The 20,569-nt window shown below is 42.3% G+C and overlaps 1 protein-coding gene across 1 annotated transcript in view; it reads left to right on the top strand.

Moving 5' to 3' along the window:
- nexmifa (neurite extension and migration factor a) overlaps nucleotides 1-20,569 on the top strand; it is a 28,293-nt gene continuing 7,724 nt past the window's right edge. The window contains exons 1-2 of the mRNA XM_017724622.2: nucleotides 1-177; nucleotides 18,323-18,444. Of these exons, the coding sequence (XP_017580111.1) occupies nucleotides 18,372-18,444 (73 nt within the window). The 5' untranslated portion in view covers nucleotides 1-177; nucleotides 18,323-18,371. The remainder of the gene's footprint in view (nucleotides 178-18,322; nucleotides 18,445-20,569) is intronic.

Below are 20,569 nucleotides of genomic sequence, written 5' to 3'. Positions count from 1 at the left end.
AGAGAGAGAGGAGAGAGAGAGAGAGAGAGAGAGAGAGAGAGAGAGAGGGAGAGAGGGAGAGAGAGAGAGAGAGAGAGAGGTGGGCAACATGCTAAGACTAAGAGCGCAGCGCCGAGGAGGAAGAAGCGCCGTGACAATCTGCTAAGAAAACGATCAAAGGAAAACAAGCGGCGCGAGGTGAGTGCGCGCGCGTGTGTGTGTGTGCGTGTGTGTGTGTGTGTGTGTATACGTGTGTGTGTGTGAGTGTGAGATGCGGTTCGCTGGGCCAGTGTGACGCGCGCGTCAAAGAGCTGCATTGGCTAGGGGGGTCGAGAAATGGGGGATCTGGTGTCAGTGGTCATGATGAATCCATCCATATTGGACAGGTGCGCGGATGCGGGCGAGACGCAGGAGAAACGGCCTCGCGCATATTGACGAAATACGTGAGGCAAAGCCAAACATCAGGCTCGCGTACGCATATACACCCCCCCCTCCCAACACACACACACACACACACACACACACCTCCTTACACCAAGCCTGCATGCGCATAAGCTGAAGTTATTCCAATTTTTCCGTTCCACCTTAAATGCTGCAGCGCCTGAATGGAACTGCAGCACCATTTAAGGTGGACCGGAAAAATTCGAACGAGGGAGCCGCAGCAGAGCTCGAGCAGCTGTCTCGTGCATTTTAATATGGCTGTTATTGTAAGGGTCAGTCGACCTGTGCTGCATCCGGCGATATGGGGGGGGGGGTTGGGTAGGAGGAGAAGGGGGGGTGTATGAGGATGCGTGCTGGGGCCTTAAATCAGAGGGGGGGGGGGGGGGGGTCCTGAATCAAAACCTGTTACGTTTGTGCGAATAAAGAGAATTGCGCGCATTGGACGCAGAGGCCTGAGCCCAGCTGCTGGCTCTGTTGGCTGTACTGGCTGTTTGTGTGGATTGTTCTCAGTAAGGGAGCACGCATGCTTCAGTGCTGGGGGGCCTTCAACTCAGACCACCTAAACGTGGTGTGTCTTTGTCATTTAATGATGATAGAAATGTGAAATCGGCTCAGCTGCACCGCTAGCCTAGCCTGTGCCCATGCTGCAGTATGTAAACAGTGGCTTTTTTCTCCCAGTGTTTGTCCCAACTGGTATTTTGGGTGATGTTCCAATCTGACAATGAGGATTACACCCTCGGTCGCTTCCCCTCATTCCGTACTGGGAATTACTGGGCCTGTTTTTGAGGGTAGAGGTCATGTTCCTTTTTTTGCTTTTGTTGTATTTCCAGAGCTGCACCTACTGCTGAAGAATTGTGGGTACACTGCAAGATAACACACGTTATTTGTAATTGGGAAGAGCCGCTTTATGGAAAACTGTCCCAAAGCATGGACTGTCCCGAGTGAAAGGGAAAGGAGTACTCACAGTGGTGGTGATAGGAACCAGACGTCTGCGCCTCTATAATCTCCTTCACAGGACGTTATAACGTGAAATACACTGTCAGATGCTTGATATGATGTGTTTTTAAAGGATTTGGGCCTAAGTCAGATTTTTGAGTACCCGTTCATGGCGGAGGGATACAAGCAGGATGTTTTGAGGCAAAATAGTCCCTGAAGGAAGCTTATTTATCCAGATTTACCACCATAATAAACAGCAGGTTCGACATCGAACCATACACAGCTCATTCGCCGTCAATCTGAAGAACCGTTTCACCATGCAAAGAACCCTTTAGGCATGACATGGTTCTATATAGAACCCATGTTTCTAAATAGAGAGAACCCTTGAAGACCCATCTTTTTAAGACTGTAGGTTACTTTCCAGGGGGAGGTGTCTGTCCTAAACCCTAATTCCAAAATTTACACTTAAAACAAATTCTGCTTACATTTTTATTGCATTTCTTAATTTTTAAAAGATCGTTTTAATTTCTCGTCCTTTAATGAAATCGTGAGTTTAATATTTAAGTCATACAACATTATTCAAAAAACGCTGTCCTACGTTTTCACGTCACTGCCGAAACACAGTTTTACTCCATAGGCGGAGCCTTATTTTAGCCCCGCCCCTTCATTTTAGAGCAGGTTGGACTGCATCCCTGTCCCTCATGGCCACATGGTGAGCAGTTAGATGCCACTGTTTTGAAGTGAATGTGTCTGAAAGTCAGTGTGGAACATCGAGAATGGTCACTACCGAAACACATTTTCTACAGTTAAGTAAACTTTTTTGCATTTTAATGAAAAATATATTATCTGGTGTGACTTATCTGACTGGTGTTGTTGAGTTCTGCTCAAAATGAGCTCGAATCGAACTTGTCAGTACTGAAACAGTCACTACTGACACATTTGGTGCTGTTTTCGTTTTGGTAGTGACGAAATGGAACGACCAGTCATTTGTTTATCTACATATACATATATATTTAGATTGACCACCATCATCAACGTTACATATAAACACTTGTGTGGGTTCACTGGTGGTTCTGGATAGTATATAAAATGTCCATATCTAGTCATGGCGACCCCTGGTTCCTATCACCACCACTGTAACGACACCTGAGTCGGTTTCATATCAAACCACTCAGAACGCCTCTGTTTCCATCTCAGCCATTCAGTTAGGCAGTGATTCTGGAAAAACGGGTGGAATTCCCCTTTAACACTTCATAATATGTGGTAAGCATGTGAAAATGAGTGCGCCGTACTGATGCGTGTTAGTCGAATTAGGAAACGACTTCCCTGATAGCCGGAGGATACCGGGCCGCTGTCGGCCCACAGATGGCAAAGCCGGTGGTCCGCTGCCGTTTTGCTCAGCGTTTTCTGGGCAGCCCACCAGAGTTTAAGCAGAGTCATAGGCAAAATTCCACTCACCTATTTTTCCCTCACAGTCCAATTTACTGAGTTTTCCTTCCTTCCTTTTTAGCTGTATTTTGTAAATTAGTGCAGTAAATCGCTTAAATCCAGTTTTGCATCAAATAAAATATATTTATACTAGACCCAGTCATTATTTGTCTTAGTTTATTTTCTAAAATAAAAGTCTCTGTGCATTTAAAATCCGTTTGAGGAGATTAAACACTAGTTACACCTGCCGGACAGTAATCTGGGTGGTCTGAGGGTGGGCCAGCAGTGGCAAACAGTCAGCTGGGTGCCGAGCTCATCAAGCCAGTGGACCGGTTTATGCTCGCTGTCTGGGCTTGTGTGGTTGAGTTACCATTAAAAGAACACAGCAGTCTGTAAAATAAAGTCAAATGAATAAAATCGTCTAATAGGAACCTGAAAGATTTGAGGCTAGATTGGTTTAAACGTTCCCACCGAACAAAAGAGCCTACTTTTTCACACAGTTCCATGTTCTAGCTAACCGTCTCTCTCAGTTCTCTCTGTTCTTTACAGGAGGTGTGTCAGTAGGTCAGTGGAGGAGGTTCTTTTTTCTGTTGCGAAGCAGCTCTTAAAGGGCCCATATCCTACATCCCTCTTGGATTTTATTTCCCCCTTGAAGTTCACTCGGTTTTATGTTCCCATAACCTCATTCTTAAGATTCATTCACTAAGTCATTTTTACACAAGCCTCTCTTTATCCCTTAGAATTAAGCAGGCTTCTTTTGGTACTGTGCCTTTAAGGCTGATATATGGAAATAAGTGCTGTTCTGATTGGCTGTTCTGCTCTGTGCCTCATTCAAAATGCTTTCTGCACTGAAACACTCCTTATAACTTCAGCATAGGGCGGAGCCAAACTGCTGTAGGCCGAATAGGTGGATATATATGTATATGACATCACAAAAACTTTGAATATGTTTTTGCAGCATAGTTTCCATATATGGACTATATGGACCAGAGAGTCAGTGATATATTTTAGAGCTTTAACAATGTTTACATACTAAATCAGACTGTTTTATTGAAAGGGAAGCAAATAAAAAGCCATTTCCCATGACTTTGGCCCTTGAAGCCTAAGGGGACATAAGTAGTTCTTGTCTCGGACGTACCCGTCTAGGAAAAGCCTTTAATTGGGATACAACCTTTACATTATATTGACGTTCCTAACATATGGATGGACCAAGCTCTGGTACCTGGCTGCCGAAGCCAGCCTTATTGCGGTCGCTCCAGAGGTTTTCCACTCTTCCAAAGCAAGTTGTTGTGAGTTTGCTTGTGATCTGATCATAGATCAATATTCCAGTCTCTCCTTTCAGTCCAGCGGTCAGTTCAGTAGGATTCAGCAGCACCTTTTCATTCATTCCTCTGCACTCATTCATCCTGGTTTCATTCAACAAGTAGTGATAAAACTTGGCTCCTTAAAATAAAGTTCCAGAACAGGGTTCTTTGGTGAAATGAGATAGAAGAACCACATTCGGGTCTTTAAAGAACCATATCGCCGATCAAACATGTAAACATTTTCACGTTTTCAGAATGTATCGTTCGCTTCTCAGCCCATTCAGTCCATATACCCAAACCTAAACAGCCTGTTTTGAGTCCTTCTTTTTTTGTGATGTCACAAAAACCAAATGGTGTGTGCGTATATCCATCTACTCAATCTACAGCAGTTTAGCCCCGCCCACTCACACTGGAGAGTTTCAGCCTGGACTGCTTTTTGAACGAGGCGCAATACAGGACAGCCAATCAGAACAGAGCTCATTTACATGTAGCAGTCTTAAAGACACAGTGACAAAAACAGCCATGGATAAAATGAGGTTGGAAAATGGTCAAGTTAAAAGGAATTAGGACAGTTTATGGTACATAGACTCACAGAAACATTATTGGACAACAGGCGGAAAGAAAAATGTTAGATATGGGCCCTTTAATGCAAGTCCCGTTTAGGAACCTTTACTTGTAGGAGTGTAATAGCAATGCTGCTGTTGCTAGCAGCCTCTCAGGTGGCCACTGGTTGGTGTCCTAAAAAGTCTCTCAGAAAAAAAGGTACTAAACTGTCTTTGGGGTGGTTCCCTCTGGGGTGGTTCCCTCAAGGTACTGACTTCACACACCCTCTCTCGTCTCCAGGCTTTTTATTTCATTGTTCAGTTTTAAAGCATTCAGATATGAAACGGTACAAATACGTGGAAACAACCTGGAGAAAAATCAGACTTTAAAACCACTATTTTCCGTTTGAAGGTTGAAGGTTGGTTAGTGTGGTGGGTAACACCTCTGCCTTTTATGCTGTAGACTGGGGTTCAATCCCCCGCCTGGGTAACCACCCTACACTATAACAATAAGAGTCCTTGGGCAAGACTCCTAACACCACCTTCGCCTACCTGTGTAAAAAGATCAATCTCTGAGTCGGTCTGGATAAGAGTGTCTGTAAAATGAAGGAACATTTACACTGTTTGTACCTTGATGAATGAAAAATGTAGCTGCACAGAACCGTTTATTTCTCATCGTGTACAAAAGTCTGTGTAAGTAGTATGGGTGCCATTATTTTTGCTTTGTAAACGCCATATTAAAATAGTCAGGATGGCGCACCGATGTGTTTTTGGCTTCTGGATGTTTTGCTGATCTTTCTGTGTAATGCACTTTGAGATTTTGTCAATAAATTAAAAAATACTATTATTTTTATTAACCTGCTCGTGTCTATATGGGGCCCACAGTTCAGCTGTTCACTGTCACAATGACACAACTACATAACTTTATTCATTACTTTCATAGTAATTACTGAATCATTAATTGAACAATTTAGTAGTGTTTACAATAATAATAGCAGCCCTGCAGTTTAAAGGGTTAATACTGTCCGACAATAGGTCACAATATTTTAAAGGGGAATTCCTCAGATTTTTCCAATGTCTACAGAATTCAGCATTTGAGATGTAAACAGGGATTCAGAGTGGCTTGGTGTGAAAGGGTTTATTGTCTTTACAGTGGTGCTGATAGGAACCAGGCGTCGCCATGACTACAACACAAATATGCCCGTTTTATTTACCATCCAGAACCACCAGTGAACCTACACGAGTCTTCTGAGTTCATATGGAATGTTGATTATGGAAAAATAGTGGAAAATCTGGAATAATGCGTTTTCTTTGGTGACTATTTTGCCTCACAGTGCCCTGCATGTCTCCCTCCACCATGAATGGATACGAAAAAAATGCATTTCAGACTAAAATATTCTCTCAAAACTATCATAAAGCAAAGTCTCAGATGTTAGGTACACAATAAACGGGTTGTTTGGTAAAGAGAATGGTTCTGTGTGGACACGTGAACAGTCAAGGAACCCTATGCTTGATTAAAGGGTCCTTTGCTTGGGGAAAGGCTTCTTTAGGTTGATGGGAAATTGAAAATGGGTTCTTCTATTATTACAAGCTTGACATCGTAACAGTAGAAGATTTGGTGTCATACAGAATCCTTTTCCAGAAGCTTATATATAGAACCACTTTTCTTACTATAGAACCCCTGAAGAACCACCTTTTTTAACCGTGTAGAGTATTCATCACCGCTTCATGCAGTAAATTTCTGTAAGGAAACTTTAGGAGGCCTCAGACGTCTGGTTCCTATCAAAATCACTGGAAGTCTTTGGCTGCAGTGTTTCTCCATAACATCCACTCATGGAATGACTTTGTTTACGTCAAGACCATTTAATTATGCAGACGTTTCAACATATCAGTTCCCTTTGAACAGTGCAGTCCCTGCTAAGATGAGACCAGCCCTTCGTTTTAGAGCTGAATACTGAATCATAGAGGCTGTAGACAGACGGGCGGCGGGAGTGGAGCCTCGTACCGGACGAGTATATTTGCTCAGTTCCACCTGAGAGGCCTGGGTCAGAGACATGTGTAATATCCACCGCGGTGCAGAGAATGTTTTCACAAGTGTGCGCATCTCACCACAGTGAGTGCAGTGCAGACGCTTTGTTAGTGCAATGATTCAACCGTTCTGTTGTTTATCAGGTAAAAACACACGTGAAACAGCGTCTCATTTGTTTCGGCCTCTGAAAATGCTCATCATGTCCATTAGAGGAAGTCTGGGTCCTCGGCTGGTGTCCTCTATGAGAAAAATGGAATGGAATGGAATTATCCATCCATCCATTTTCTAAGCCGCTTCTCCGTCAGGGTCGCGGGGGGGTGCTGGAGCCTATCCCAGCAGTCTACGGGCGGAAGGCAGGATACACCCTGGATGGGTCGCCAGTCCATCGCAGGGCAGACAGACAGACACAGACACTCACACCCAGGGGCAATTTAGCATGTCCAATTGGCCTGACTGCACGTCTTTGGACTGTGGGAGGAAACCGGAGAACCCGGAGGAAACCCACGCAGACACGGGGAGAACATGCAAACTCCACACAGACAGGACCCTGGTCGCCCGGCCAGGGAATCGAACCCAGGCCCTCCTCGCTGCGAGGTGACAGCGCTACCCACCACGCCACCGTGCCGCCCGACTGGAATTATGATTCAGTTAAGAATAATAATAATAATAATATTATATATATATATATATATATATATATATATATATATATATATATATATGTATAAAATATAATATAAAGTTATATACAATGCATATTAAACTTTGTTTCTGTTATATATGATCACCTAACCCTTTCACAATAACATGTATCAGGAATTGCATGTGGTTTGTTTGGGGTAATTTGATGAGGTTTTCATTCGCCAAGCATGGACCAACGTTTGTATTTGGCCTCCTTAAAGGGGAATTCCACCAATATTTCAAATGCATGTATGCACGATTCTATCCTTGAGGTGAAATGAAGGCTTTTCAGAGGGGTTTGGTATGGAAGTTGATTGTAGAGACTCAGGTGTCTTTACAGTGGTGGTGATAGGAACCAGGTGTCTTCTGAGGTTTATATGTAATGATGATGGTGGTAAGTCTGGAAAAATAACCTTCCTTTGTGGACTCTTTTGCGTCTAAACGCCCAGCGTGTATCCCTCCACCAGCATCAGGCAGTTAATTCATAACCATTTCATGTAAAAACTTTCTGTGAAGGAGCTTTAAGAGGCATTGAAGTCTTTAGACGTCTGGTTCCCATCACCACCACTGTGAGTAGCACTTTCAGTCAGGACACGCTTCAGGACTCTGCAGCAGTCATTTTTCACTGATGCAGCTCTTTCAAATTACAAATAATGTGTGTTATTTTGCAATCTGTACCCTCGATTCCTCAGCAGGAGGTGCACCTCTCGAAATACAACAAAAGCAAAAGAGCGGGTTTGGTGTGAAATGATGGTTCAGATGTCCTTACAGTGGTGGTGATAGGAACCAGGGGTCGCCATGACTACAACACAAATATGGCCGTTTTATTTACCATCCAGAACCACCAGAGAACCTTAGACGTGTGTTTGTATGTAATGTTGCAAATGGCAGAGTAGTGATAAATCTGGGAAAAATGTTTTCTTTAGAGACTATTTTGCCTCATAACTCCCTGCATGTATCATTCCACCGTTATTGGATTTTAAAAAGTAGCCAAACGTTTATCTTAATAATTCATAACCATTTCATGTTAAAGCACTCTGTGAGGGAGCTTTCAGAGGTGGATGTCTGGTTCCCATCGCCACCACTGTGAACAAGGACGTTTCTCTAGAACTGAGCATTTCACCCCAAACCGCTCTAAATGACTCTGTTTACAGCTTAAAAAAGGACTGAAGGAGAAATTTGAACAAAAAATTGTTGGAATTCCTCTTTAATAACCTTGTAATTCAAGAGGTTCATTCCAAAACAGGATTGACTTCTTTCGATAATGATCTTTTTCCCCATGACATGCATTACGCTGTTAGAAATGAAGGTCCTGTTCAGGCACATTCTTCGTTCCTTAAGGTACAAGCAGTGTAAATGTTCCTCAAAGCTCCAGCAGTGGTTCTAAGGTCTGATTGTGGAGCTTAAATCAGTTCCTCCAGGTGAAAAGTTGGTATTTGTTCCTTTTCATAACCGAATGTTTTAAAACAGAGCAGTAGAGTAAAAGCCTGGAGGCGAGGCGAGGCGGGGTGTGTGGAGTCAGTCCAGCTTAGAACAGATCATTTCAGTGGATTATGGTTCAGTTATGTTCCCTGACTGAAGGTACTGAGATGGAGCCTTGAGGGTCTCAGCCCAGTGATGAGGGGCACTGACCCAGTGACAGACTGCCTGTATTTCTGAGAGTGTATTGTTAGTGAGATTTACACATACAAGAAAAAACTATTTAAGCCCTGAGTTGATTATATATTTATGACACACTGACTGCAGAATTACATCGAATGAAAACATATCGCTGTTGTCGGGAACAAAACCTCGTATCTCCAAAATGGTAACTTTACAGGAGAAGGGAAAAACCTACTTTACTTTAAATGGAAGTCAATGGAACCAGATGTTTTTCCATGTGATTCTGGGATGTTTCTTTTAATCTGTTCATCTTGAAATTTGGGCAACAAGCATTTTCAAATTATGTCAAAAACTGAAAAAACGACAGAAATGGAGATACGAGGTTTTGTTTCCGACAACAGCGACATGCTGCTGTTTACGTTGTGTACACATTTCTACGGCAGCCTATTCAGCGCCTTGCCAAAGAGCACAACCAGGTCAGTCGTGGGATTCGAACCTGCGCCCTTCTGGCTGACGGCTAACACTTCTATTGTTTCACTGTATTTGCCTTAATGGTGTGACCCTTGGCGTATTAAGTCGAATGACAGTTGCATTTTTTCACTGTCAGCGAGGTGCTCCTGTCAATCACATGCTGTGGGCGGGACCCTGGGGGGGGGCTTTTAGGGCATGTTTTAAGAGGAGGTGACGAAAGCTCAAAACTTTGGCAGCACTGAAGCATTAGCAGCTGCCGCCAGTGAGATTTTAAAACGGCCGAGGACGATTCTGTCCAGCGCTTTGCCGTCGTTTCATGTGGGCCGACGCTGCCGTCCTGTGACCGTCTTCGCATCTGAATATGAATTTCGTCTTAAACGACGCTCACTCATAAGGGAAATGCCGCTGTAAATACACACAAACGTGGAATGTGCTGTGGGACATTTCATGATCAATGGACCAATAAAAAGCTCCAAAATTACTTAGAATTGATATTTTTATTCCAGCAGCACCAAAATCACAGGGGTGGTGTTAAGAGAGGTTAGCCATCAGCCGGAAGGTTGTGGGTTCAAATCCCACACCTGACCTGGTTGTGCTCTTTGGCAAGGCGCTTAATCCCGCTTATTCATCGTTCAGTTGCGTAGAAAAGAGCACAGATTACGTCGTTAATGACATGTGACGTGGACATGAGCACGAGACACATGATGAATCTGTTTCTGTGCGTGAAATCAAGTGCAGGCCTGCCAGTCCGACCTCATTTACATATCATTTACATGAAGCAGGCCATAATTTGAGTAGGGAGCGAATAAAATGACTGCATTCTGCATCTTGTGAGCCAATGGCTGTGCTTATAGGTGGAGTTTGAGGTGGAGCAGTGAGTCCAGTGCTTCCCCTACTGACCAAACTGTAGTGTTAAAATAACGACCACTAGAAAGAGGTAGTGGTTAAATGACATGAGTGATGTGGAATGCAGGGGTTGTGTGGTGTAAAGTAACGTGTAATCGCTGCTTTATTGCTGAGCATCACCGCAGCTTTGTTTAGTGTTGTTTGTTTTGTGGGTGGAGTCAGTGGTATAAAACAAGCACAGCGTAATTGGCTTTAAAAGTAACATGGAATAGTTGGAACTAATAAGCAGATCAGCGTTTGTACTGTACCATGCACAAAATTGATTTGTATTATTATTTTCCATTTTTGCTCATATTACAGCCGATACCGGGAACAGTTTTGGTTAGTTAACTGCAAATGAAGCATTTTTGCAGGTTGTTAAATTATTATACTTGTGATCTTTTCTTGAGAAACACTGAACATGGACATTTCCTCGTCAGGGTTGTCTTCACTGACATTTAATTCTCCTTTTTTGTTGTTCTAAAAGACAAAATAGAGGGATGAAGTGGAACTGATGGATGGATCCCCTCTCTCTCTCTCTCTCTCTCTTCTCGTTCTCTCTCTCCCCTCTCTCTCTCCTCTCTCTCTCTCTCCCCTCTCTCTCTCTCGCTCTCTCTCTTCTCTTTCTCTCTCTCCCCTCTCTCTCCTCTCTCTCTCTCTCCCCTCTCTCTCTCTCTCGCTCTCTCTCTCTTCTCTCTCTCCTCTCTCTCTCTCTCTTTCTCTCTCTCTCGCTCTCTCTCTCTTCTCGTTCTCTCTCTCCCCTCTCTCTCCTCTCTCTCTCTCTCTCTCCCCTCTCTCTCCCTCTCTCTCTCCTCTCTTTCTTCTCTCTCTCTCTCCCCTCTTTCTTCTCTCTCTCCCCTCTCACTCTCTCTCTCCCCTCTTTCTTCTCTCTCTCTTCTCTTTCTCTCTCTCTCCCCTCTCTCTCCTCTCTCTCTCTCTCTCGCTCTCTCTTCTCTTTCTCTCTCTCTCCCCTCTCTCTCCTCTCTCTCTCTCTCTCTCTCCCCTCTCTCTCCCTCTCTCTCTCCTCTCTTTCTTCTCTCTCTCTCTCTCTCCCCTCTTTCTTCTCTCTCTCTCTCTCTCCCCTCTCTCCCTCTCTCTCTCTTTCTCTCTCTCTGTCTCTCTCTCTCTCTCTCTGTCTCTCCTCTCTCTCTCCCTGTCTCTCTCTCTCCTCTCTCTCTCTCTCCTCTCTCTCTCTCTCTCTCTCTCTCTCTCTCGTGCGGTTGCTGTGCTGTCACACTGCAGTATTTGTCTTAATTGTGAAAAAATACAGTGGGGCGGCAGACGATGGTGAACATTTACACAAAGGTAGAGATCATCTACCCCTTTTTCTCCTCTCTCCATCTCTCTCTTCTCTTCCTCTCCACTCTCCCTCTTTCTTTCTGTTTCTGTTTCTCTTTTTGCTTTCTTTGCTTTCTACCTTTTTCTCTCCCTCTCTCACTCACTCTCTCCCCCTTGCTCTTTTTTCTCTCTACCTTTCCTTCTTTTCTCTCACTTCCTCCCCTTCTGTTTCTTTTTCTTCTCTGTCTCTAACTCTCAGACTGACTGTCTGTCTGTCTCTCCCTCCCTCCCTCTCTCTCTCCTTCTCTCCCTCTCTCCCTCCTGTAATCCCTCTGTCTGGCTCTCTTGGGTAGGTGTTAAAGCTGGATAAATATTAATTTCATTTTTTAATATCAGGCCTTTGCAGATGGTGCCGCGGCTCCTTTCTCTCTCTCTCCTCTCTGTTTACTCTGATCTGAGATCAGTTCAGACGTGCCTCATTATGAGAAGGACTTTAGGACTTAAGTCTGGTCCCAGTTCAGTCTTAAGGAGTTCATTTTAAAGGGGAGTCTGTTAATCATGACTGTTTACTCCGTCTCTGATCAGCTGATATTAGCACTTTATTACCACGCGTAAGATTAGCTTGGAGTGATTCAGTCGTGCTTGCGACTGTTGAGATGAATTAGGAAGAGCAGAGAGAGCAGCCGGATCTGATCTACAGCCGACGCCTGTTTCATGTTTTATTAGCCTCTATTTCAACTCACATCAACACATGGAGCCATCTAGTACATGTCCAGTGCTTTCTATTAGCTAAAGGTGCGATATAAATAACGTTATCAGGTCCTTAATGGGCCGGACTGGCTGACTGAGTGCTTGGTCCACTGTGCATTTACCTTTATTCCACTTTCAGCTCCTCAAAGAACCTGCAGACATGCCTCCAAAGCTCAGTCTTAGAAGCTGGTTGATGATTTTCTGAAGTGATCAAACCCATTCAGTGGTGCTGAGGTCTGGACTCTGGGGTGGTCAGTCCATCATTCAGCTTCTTTGTTTGATGTGTCCGTCTCCTTTTCTCAGTGAGGTTCTTCTTGATCAGCTACACGTCCTTTCAGACCCACCGCGCTAAGTGGTCTTCTCACAGTGGAAGGATGGACAGAAACACCTGTGGATGTTTTCAGATCTGAAGCAGCTTGATCTTCTCCTCTCTCTCAGAGATCAAAGCTTTCAGTGCTGTTCATCTGATGGGGGCAGGTTTGGTGGCTACCAGGTCTTCCAGGTGGCTGTTAGGAGCCCCATTTTCTCGTTTTTTAGTCATTTTTAGAACTAAAAATGGAAATTAAATAAATGAAGGGATCTCTGACTTTTGCACAGCATCAACACTGAAGCAAATGTCCACTCCAGATGTGCCCAGTACAATATGCTGTCCATCCACATAAACATCTCTTGTGTCTGAATGGCTAATTATGTGTTCATGAAATGTTGGCCAAGCCTATCAAAACTAAATTTGCACATTTTTATAATTTAGCATGAATCGGGTCTGGCCCTACAAACAAACGCTAAAAAAGAGAAGGAAAGAAAATAAATCAAGCAAACCAAATCCTTCATGAATGATTTTTTCAGTAAGCCAGGGTAAATAAAGTCAGCCTGTGTCTGAGAGAGAGAGAGAGAGAGAGAGAGAGAACGAGAGAAAGAGAGAGAGATGGATTTAATGCGGTCATGGATTTAAGGATTAAAAAATCTCTCTCCTTTGTAGGGAGCTGTCAGGATGGCTAGCGCTTGAGACCCTTTATAATCTGAGATAATCCAGAGATAGTGTGTGCATGCAGGGTTGGATTATGCTAATTTCCAAATGAGATGAATATGGTCAGGGTAACCAGAGCTTTTCAGTGCTTAGATGTGGGGATGCATGATGATATCAGAATTGTCAGTATCGGCAGATATTTAGGCTCATGTCCTACATAGTTTTTGCATTTTATTGTCGTCTCTGAGCTCCACTGACGTGGTATTTGTGCTGTTTTATGCACCGAAAACATCCCTGATTCACTTTGACATGTCCATTTTCTAAATTCTCTTCATCCTTTAGAATCAAGCAGGCTGTGTTTGTGACTGTGCCTTTAAGACTGATGTATGCAGATGAGGTCTGTTCTGACTGGATGCCCTGTACTGTGCCTCGTTAAAAAAAAATCCAAGCTGAAAAACTTTTAAAGTGCTGGAGACTGAATAGGAGGATATATGTACAGTGAATTAAGTGCTGAGTTCAACTGATGTCGGAAACTGGGAAATACCATTTTTCCCACTTGTACATTACACCCAAACGGGACTCAGGAAACCCATGATTGTAGATTATGAATATTGTGGCGTATAAGTGGAAAACGATAAACATGGCAGTAAATTGGAAAAATAATATACCCGACATAAACATGTACAACTTTCTAATGAGCTCCAGAACACAGCATAAAACAGGCTGCTTCATGACTGTGGGATGAATGCCATGTTTTAAACCCTCATTTAAAGGTGCAATGTGTAAGATTTATCGCCATCTAGTGGTGAGTTTGCAGATTGCAGCCATCTAAATACACCTAGTGTAGTAGAACCTACGGTGGCTGTCATATTATCGCTTCTTTGACGACGAGGATTCGCCGTCCCTGCCCTGTTCTTGTGCTAAATAATAAGTATGATCCTCAAATTTTTCACAAAACAGTGTGGTCAGTCCACACCAGCAGCACCACTGATTCTTCATCTTTCAACTTCTGCTGCAGTGCCTCCAAATTCAAGCTGCGACTTCAACATAAAAACGTGAAAGGCGTCTCTAGAGCCAGTGTTTTGTTTTGTCAGGTGTGGGTTACTGTAGAAACGTGGTGGCGGCAGCTTCTGTTGGAAGAGGAGCTGATCCCTATGTAGATATTGAAGGGCTCATTCTAAGCTAATGAAAGCAAATCCACAGAAAGTGTAATGATCTAAGGAGAACTTCGTCAAAGTCACGAGAATGCAAAAAACGTCTTGGCTCCAGGTGGCTCTACATTTTATACCAAGTTAATAGTCAGAAATCTAGATGGGGGCTGGCTTCTGAGGCCCAGTCCCAATTCTTCTTTTTATCCCTACCCCTGTTTCACCCTAATCCCTTGGAACTGAGTTATAAGGGGTAGTGGTCGAAATCTTCCTCTGCAAAATGGGACAAAAAAAATAAAGAATCACTTCATTAACAGCAATTAGCGCTGCTCTGTGGGCGACCCGGCCCGTCTTCAGTGGCCCGGCCCGTCTTCCGTGATAGCAGAGGAGGGTAAAGTTCATGTGCCTTCAAGGAGGGGGGCAATTATTTATTATCACCCACCCCTAATTCTTCAGTGATGAAGCTGAAGTCAGATATTCATCAGCTTCTTGTTCCAGTTTTCCCGTTCCACCTTAAATGGTGCAGCATGTATGTTCTGGCTCTTCACGCGTCAGCACTGCTGAACTATTTAAGGTGGAACGGGAAAGTTAGCAAGCTAGCTACAAAGACATACTGTTAGTGATTTTTTATGCTTGTTATGAAGAAAAATGACCAAAATACACAGAAGCAACATTAAACTAAGATAAAACGATAGTTATTTTAATTTTTTAACAAAGAAAATTCTCACATTTGTGGGTTTCTTTTGTCGCTCATGCAGCCGTCATGCCGGTTTTTCTTTTTTTCCTCATAGCACCTGCATTTGGGGTGAGTCTCTGAAAAACCTCCGTTTGGAGGCCATGTAGCCATAACACTTCGCCCTGCCCCTCCATCTCAACAAGAATCGGGATGCCCTACCCCCTAGACGTGAACGTGCAACAGACAGCTAAGGGCTCAGCGGTAGGGCCGAGGGATTGGGCCAAAGTGAGAAGACCTAGATCCCTTAGCTCAGGGTACACAGCTTCTGTCCTGGAGGGCTGGTGTCCAGCACAGTTTGGTGGTTCCTTTACTCAAACACACCCACCAAACCTGGCACTTAACAGACGAGTGTAATCAGGTGTGTTTGAGCTCATAAATCACCAAACTGTGCTGGACACCAGCCCACCAGGACCGGAGTTGTGCACCCCTTCCTTAGGCCACATCAGCACCTTCAGCTTTTTCACTATAATGTTGATTTTAAGATCATTTGAGACCTAAACATCAAGCCGGACTTTCTTTTTGGGCCTGCATGTGCGACACAGTGTGGAAAAGGATTATCTCCTCACGCAGTAATGGTGCTTTTTTTAAAACAAAAAATATGTATTGCTGCTTAAGTATCCACGCATTTCAGCGTCAGATGATGTTTTGTTGATTTCCTAAGTGAAAATAAGTTTACACGTCCTCTACTGAGAACACACTCTACTTATAATTACTGTTTTTGTACTTAGAACAACTGTTTGTGATGAAATGGACACAGAAATGGACACGATCATCATTACTGTTGATTTCGTATTGTAATGAGAAGTACTTTGTAGGCATGCGAGAATAATTTTGTCTTCCATACAGGCATTTAACTGCTAATAGCACCAGCTACCTGTGTGATATAGCCATCACACTCACATTCAGGGCCTGTATAATGAAAAGTGCTGCTTGGTACACAATGCATTTTCATTAGTAACATCTGAGGGAGCTTTCAGAGAGAACCTAATGTTTATGCTCACAGTGAAGCTGCTGGATTTGTGTTTGTATGCATGACAAGACGGTTTTCAGAATAACTACTGTTTATCATTGACAGTGATGGGAGAATTTCTGTTCCGTGTGCCCTCAATTTGCACATTTATAAACGTGTACCGAAACACTGCTTCATTAAAACCACCTCCTTGTTTCTGCGCTCATTGTCCACTTTATCAGCTCCACTTACTGTATAGTTTCACTCTGTAGTTCTACAGTTACAGACTGTAGTCCATCTGTTTCTCTGTTACCCTGTTCTTCAGTGGTCAGGACCCCCATGGACCCTCACGGAGCAGGTACTATTTGGGTGGCGGGTCACTCTCAGCACTGAAAGTACGCAGTTAAACAGATGGACTACAGTCTGTAACTGTAGAGCTACAGGGTGAAACTATGCGGTCAGAGGAGCTGATCAGATGGACAGTGATTGTAGAAACAAGCAGGTGGTTTGAGTAAAGTGGCTGGTCGGTGGATTTCCCCACCATTTTAACCGCTCGTTTTTCTCTCCCACCCCTCTGCAGCATCACGCCGCAGGGCATGCAGAGGACAGAGTGATGTAATATAGCACAAGTCACAGTAACACTAAGAGAAAAGAGGGAGGGGGGGATTTGATAGGCTTAGGCAGGTCAGACAGAATGAATGCGAAGTGTTAAGAGTGGGCTGAGGCATCGTTCAGTGCTTAGACCAGCACTGCTGGACAGTACAGATTAAATTCAGCACCACAGTATTTTTTAGAATATTTTTACACGGTATTACAGTATCTGACGATATTTGGGTTTGCATGAATAATGTTAATGAGCCCAGGCTTCCTGAGCACTGTTGCTCTATATCTTACCATAAATACCTGCACTGATCCCAGCAGAGCCCCCCACCCCCATTAGACCTCACACCCCTATAGCACATAAACTGTGAATTTATCACTATGTGCACTGTAATCAATACTCCACGAGCAATACTCCTGTAAAATATCTCTATAGTGTCAATATGTTCTTGCTCGTCTATTTATAATGTTTATATCGTTCACTCACGTGCAACTGGAGGAAAATATCCCTTTTTTGTTTATAATTGTTTATATTGTTCATTTTTGTGAATAGAGTTTATGTGATGGGTATATTTGATATTTTTTTGCTTATAGTTTTTCATCTTTAGTATTCTATATATTGACTATACAGAAACAAACTGTAACCTTGTTTAAGTGATTGACGAGGTTTATTACCTTGTGAATTCTCTTCTTGTTGCTTGTTTCCTTGATTGCCTTGCTCCCCTTTTGCTGCTGTAGTGCTGTGAATTTCCTCGCTGTGGGACTAATAAAGGATAATCTTATCTTATCTTATCTTATAATATATAATTCGCTATTCAACATTCTCTCAAATTCATCTCAGTTCATTGCACTGCAAAAAATAATGTCTTTTCAAGTGAAATGACCTCGGATCTAGTCGATATATGTAATATTTCTCATTTTGAGTCTGTTTTAAGCTTATTATAAGATTAGGTAACTCATTTCTAGACTTCTTTCTTTTTTTTCGTTTATTAAGCTAAATTACGTCACTGTATTGGCGGATGTTATTGCTTGTTGCAAGAAACGGGCTTAAATCAAGCAAGACTATCTGCCAGTACAGTGAAATCATATAAATATGTATTATATATAAATGAAACGAGAACAAATGTCTGGAAATAAGTCAAATAATCTTCTAATAAGCTCACAGTGATCTCAAAATGAGAGATATTCGATATATCGACTAGATCTAAGATCATTTCACTTGACAAGATACAATTTTTTAGTGTTTTTTATGGTTTTGTTCTGTTTTTTGTTCATTCTTCTCTTAAAATTACACCACACTTATACAGTTTGGTTAAAAAAATGACCAGAAAGGAAACTTGCTCTTTATTTAGTTTTTATATATTTGAATATATTTATATATATATATTTTCAAAACAGTACCCAGGAAATGACGTCCATAGTTTTTTGTATCTTGATTCTCCTAAACTAAAAATCAATGCTGTTATATGGTGGGAACACTGGTAGACCAGAGTAGACAACTGGTCACCCTGCCCTTAATGATACCCTGACTTTGACACAAGGGACCAGCAGACGTTTTATCTGACTGCGTTACTGTATATATGTGTGTCTCTGCAGGTTGGACAGTAATAATGACGTTTGTGAGAAGCAGACTTTCTCCAGATTGATGGATGTCCTACAGGAGTCGCGATTTGCAGGGCCAGAGCACTGCCCCAGTCCCCCGAACACAACCGACAATGGTACACCGCTCATCCTTACTACTCTTACACAGAGCCACTGCTCCAAAACCAGGGCTGCACTGCAAAGAACCGTCTCTTAAATATCGCAGATATATGTAATATTTCTCGTGTTGAGATGTTTAAGCCTATTAGAATTTAGACATTAGAATCAAACAACTACATACGGGTAATTAGCAAAGATACTTTCTCTAGACAGACAAAGCTCTTCTTGTAAGTCGCTCTGGATAAGGGCGCCTGCTAAATGCTGTAAATGTAAATGTCATTTATTTCACTTATTTCTAGACAGTTTCTACTTGTTTTAAGTGAATTTAGTGGATCAAACTATCTAAAATAGAGAATTTTTCTTGTAAGAAATACGCTTGGAACAAGTCAACCTATCTGCCAATATAGTGCGAAAATTTGACTTAATAAAGTCACTTCAAACAACCACAAAATGTCTAGAAACACGTTTAATAATTTTGTGTTGAGCTGACAACAATCTCAGCATGGGACATATTAGACATATTTACTAGATTTGAGAGCATTTTTCTTACCAAGACACCATTTTTGCAGTGTGGAAAATCTTCCAGTGATTGTGTTTTGATGCTGATATTATTTTGGAAGATTTGTGCTTAACTGGCATGTTATTAATATGCAACACTATGGACTACATTTATTCAATTACATTTCTAAGAAGAAAAAAAACTTTATACTCTTCATATTTTCTTCTAGTCCAAGGGTCGCAAGCCAAATGTTAAGTCCTAAGCCGTTTTGTCCTTTCATTAAAAATCAAACCACATTTTATGTCCCTTTTACCATTTTGGCTGTAAATGTGTCTTAGTATGTGCTAATGTACTGATATAGACTAAAACTTATAGTGGTATAAACAAAAACTCAGACTTACTCTGCTCTGCTTAAAGCTTTAGCTCAGCTATAGCTGCTTTTCTCACATCTCTAGCAGGAAACTTTCCCTGAAAAGTAGTACAGTTTCTTACACTCTCAGTAAAAAAGGTACACGGTCACTGGGGCAGCACCCTTTTTGTCACTGTGGTGGTACCTCAGTGCTCCATCTCAGTACCTTTAGTCAGGGACCATAACTGAACCATATTGCTCTGCTTGAAAACGTTAGTTTATTAAAAGATACAAATGTCTACTTTTCCACTAATAAAAACTTATTTAAGGTTTACAGCTGGAACTTAAAACCGCTGTTGCACCTTTGATGGTGCACTTACATTGTAAAAGTAGTAAACAGTGTAAAAACCTCAACGTTTGACTTTTTAGGCTGAATTCAGCTTCTCATTCGCCAGCTTCTTGTTAGAATTTTCCCGTTCCACCTTACCTGCTGCACCATTTGAGGTGGACCGGAAGAATTTGAACGAGAAGCTGGCGAATGAGAAGCGACTTCAGCTCTGCGACTTTTTAGTGTTTGACAGTTTCTCATTGCAGATTAAACGTATCAGGAAACCAGCTGGAGTGGTTATGAATGTCCATTCGTCTCCAAATTATCAACGTTCATCTTAAGTCTTTCTCTTTACAATTTATTTAGCCAGGCAAGATTGTTGTCTTCAGGGTTAAAGGGTGAATCAGCAGATGCACATTAACTCCAGCATTTAAGGCCATTAACTGTTAAACTGTGTTGAACGATCAGCAGAGCTTTATTTTATATTACTATTAGTATTTATTTTATAATATATTTTATTACTACCTACTGATCTAATTCAGCTGTGGAGCCACAACAGGGCAGTGAAAGCCGCTTGTGGCTTCGGAGCTGCATGTTGCCGACCCTGATCTAAACTTTCAAAAGACTTTTTTTTAAATCTCAGAGATGTTTGACTTTGACTTTTGGGATTTTTCTTTCTTTCTCTTGCCGATCAAGTCAGTTTATTTCTTTTTCTTTTTATTACAGTTTTTCTCAATCTCTTAAACACATTTAACAAAACTGGGGTCGACAAAGTCTTCATGTTTACGTCCTTAGCAAAGAAGAAGTGTGCTTTTGCAATGTTCTCACTGCTTTCCCTCATCTCTCATCCACTGTTGCACAACATTCATTGTTGTCATTGCATAACTGTGTAAAACAAAAGGAAAATGTAGTGACAGCTTATAGAAAAGACTCTCACAGTCATATCTACCTTCAGCACAACCAGAG

This window comes from Pygocentrus nattereri, chromosome 23 (assembly GCF_015220715.1).
Source record: "Pygocentrus nattereri isolate fPygNat1 chromosome 23, fPygNat1.pri, whole genome shotgun sequence".
Classification (NCBI taxonomy): Eukaryota; Metazoa; Chordata; class Actinopteri; order Characiformes; family Serrasalmidae; genus Pygocentrus; species Pygocentrus nattereri.
Note: the sequence above shows the minus strand (reverse complement) of the source record. Positions and strands in the feature narration are given on the sequence as shown.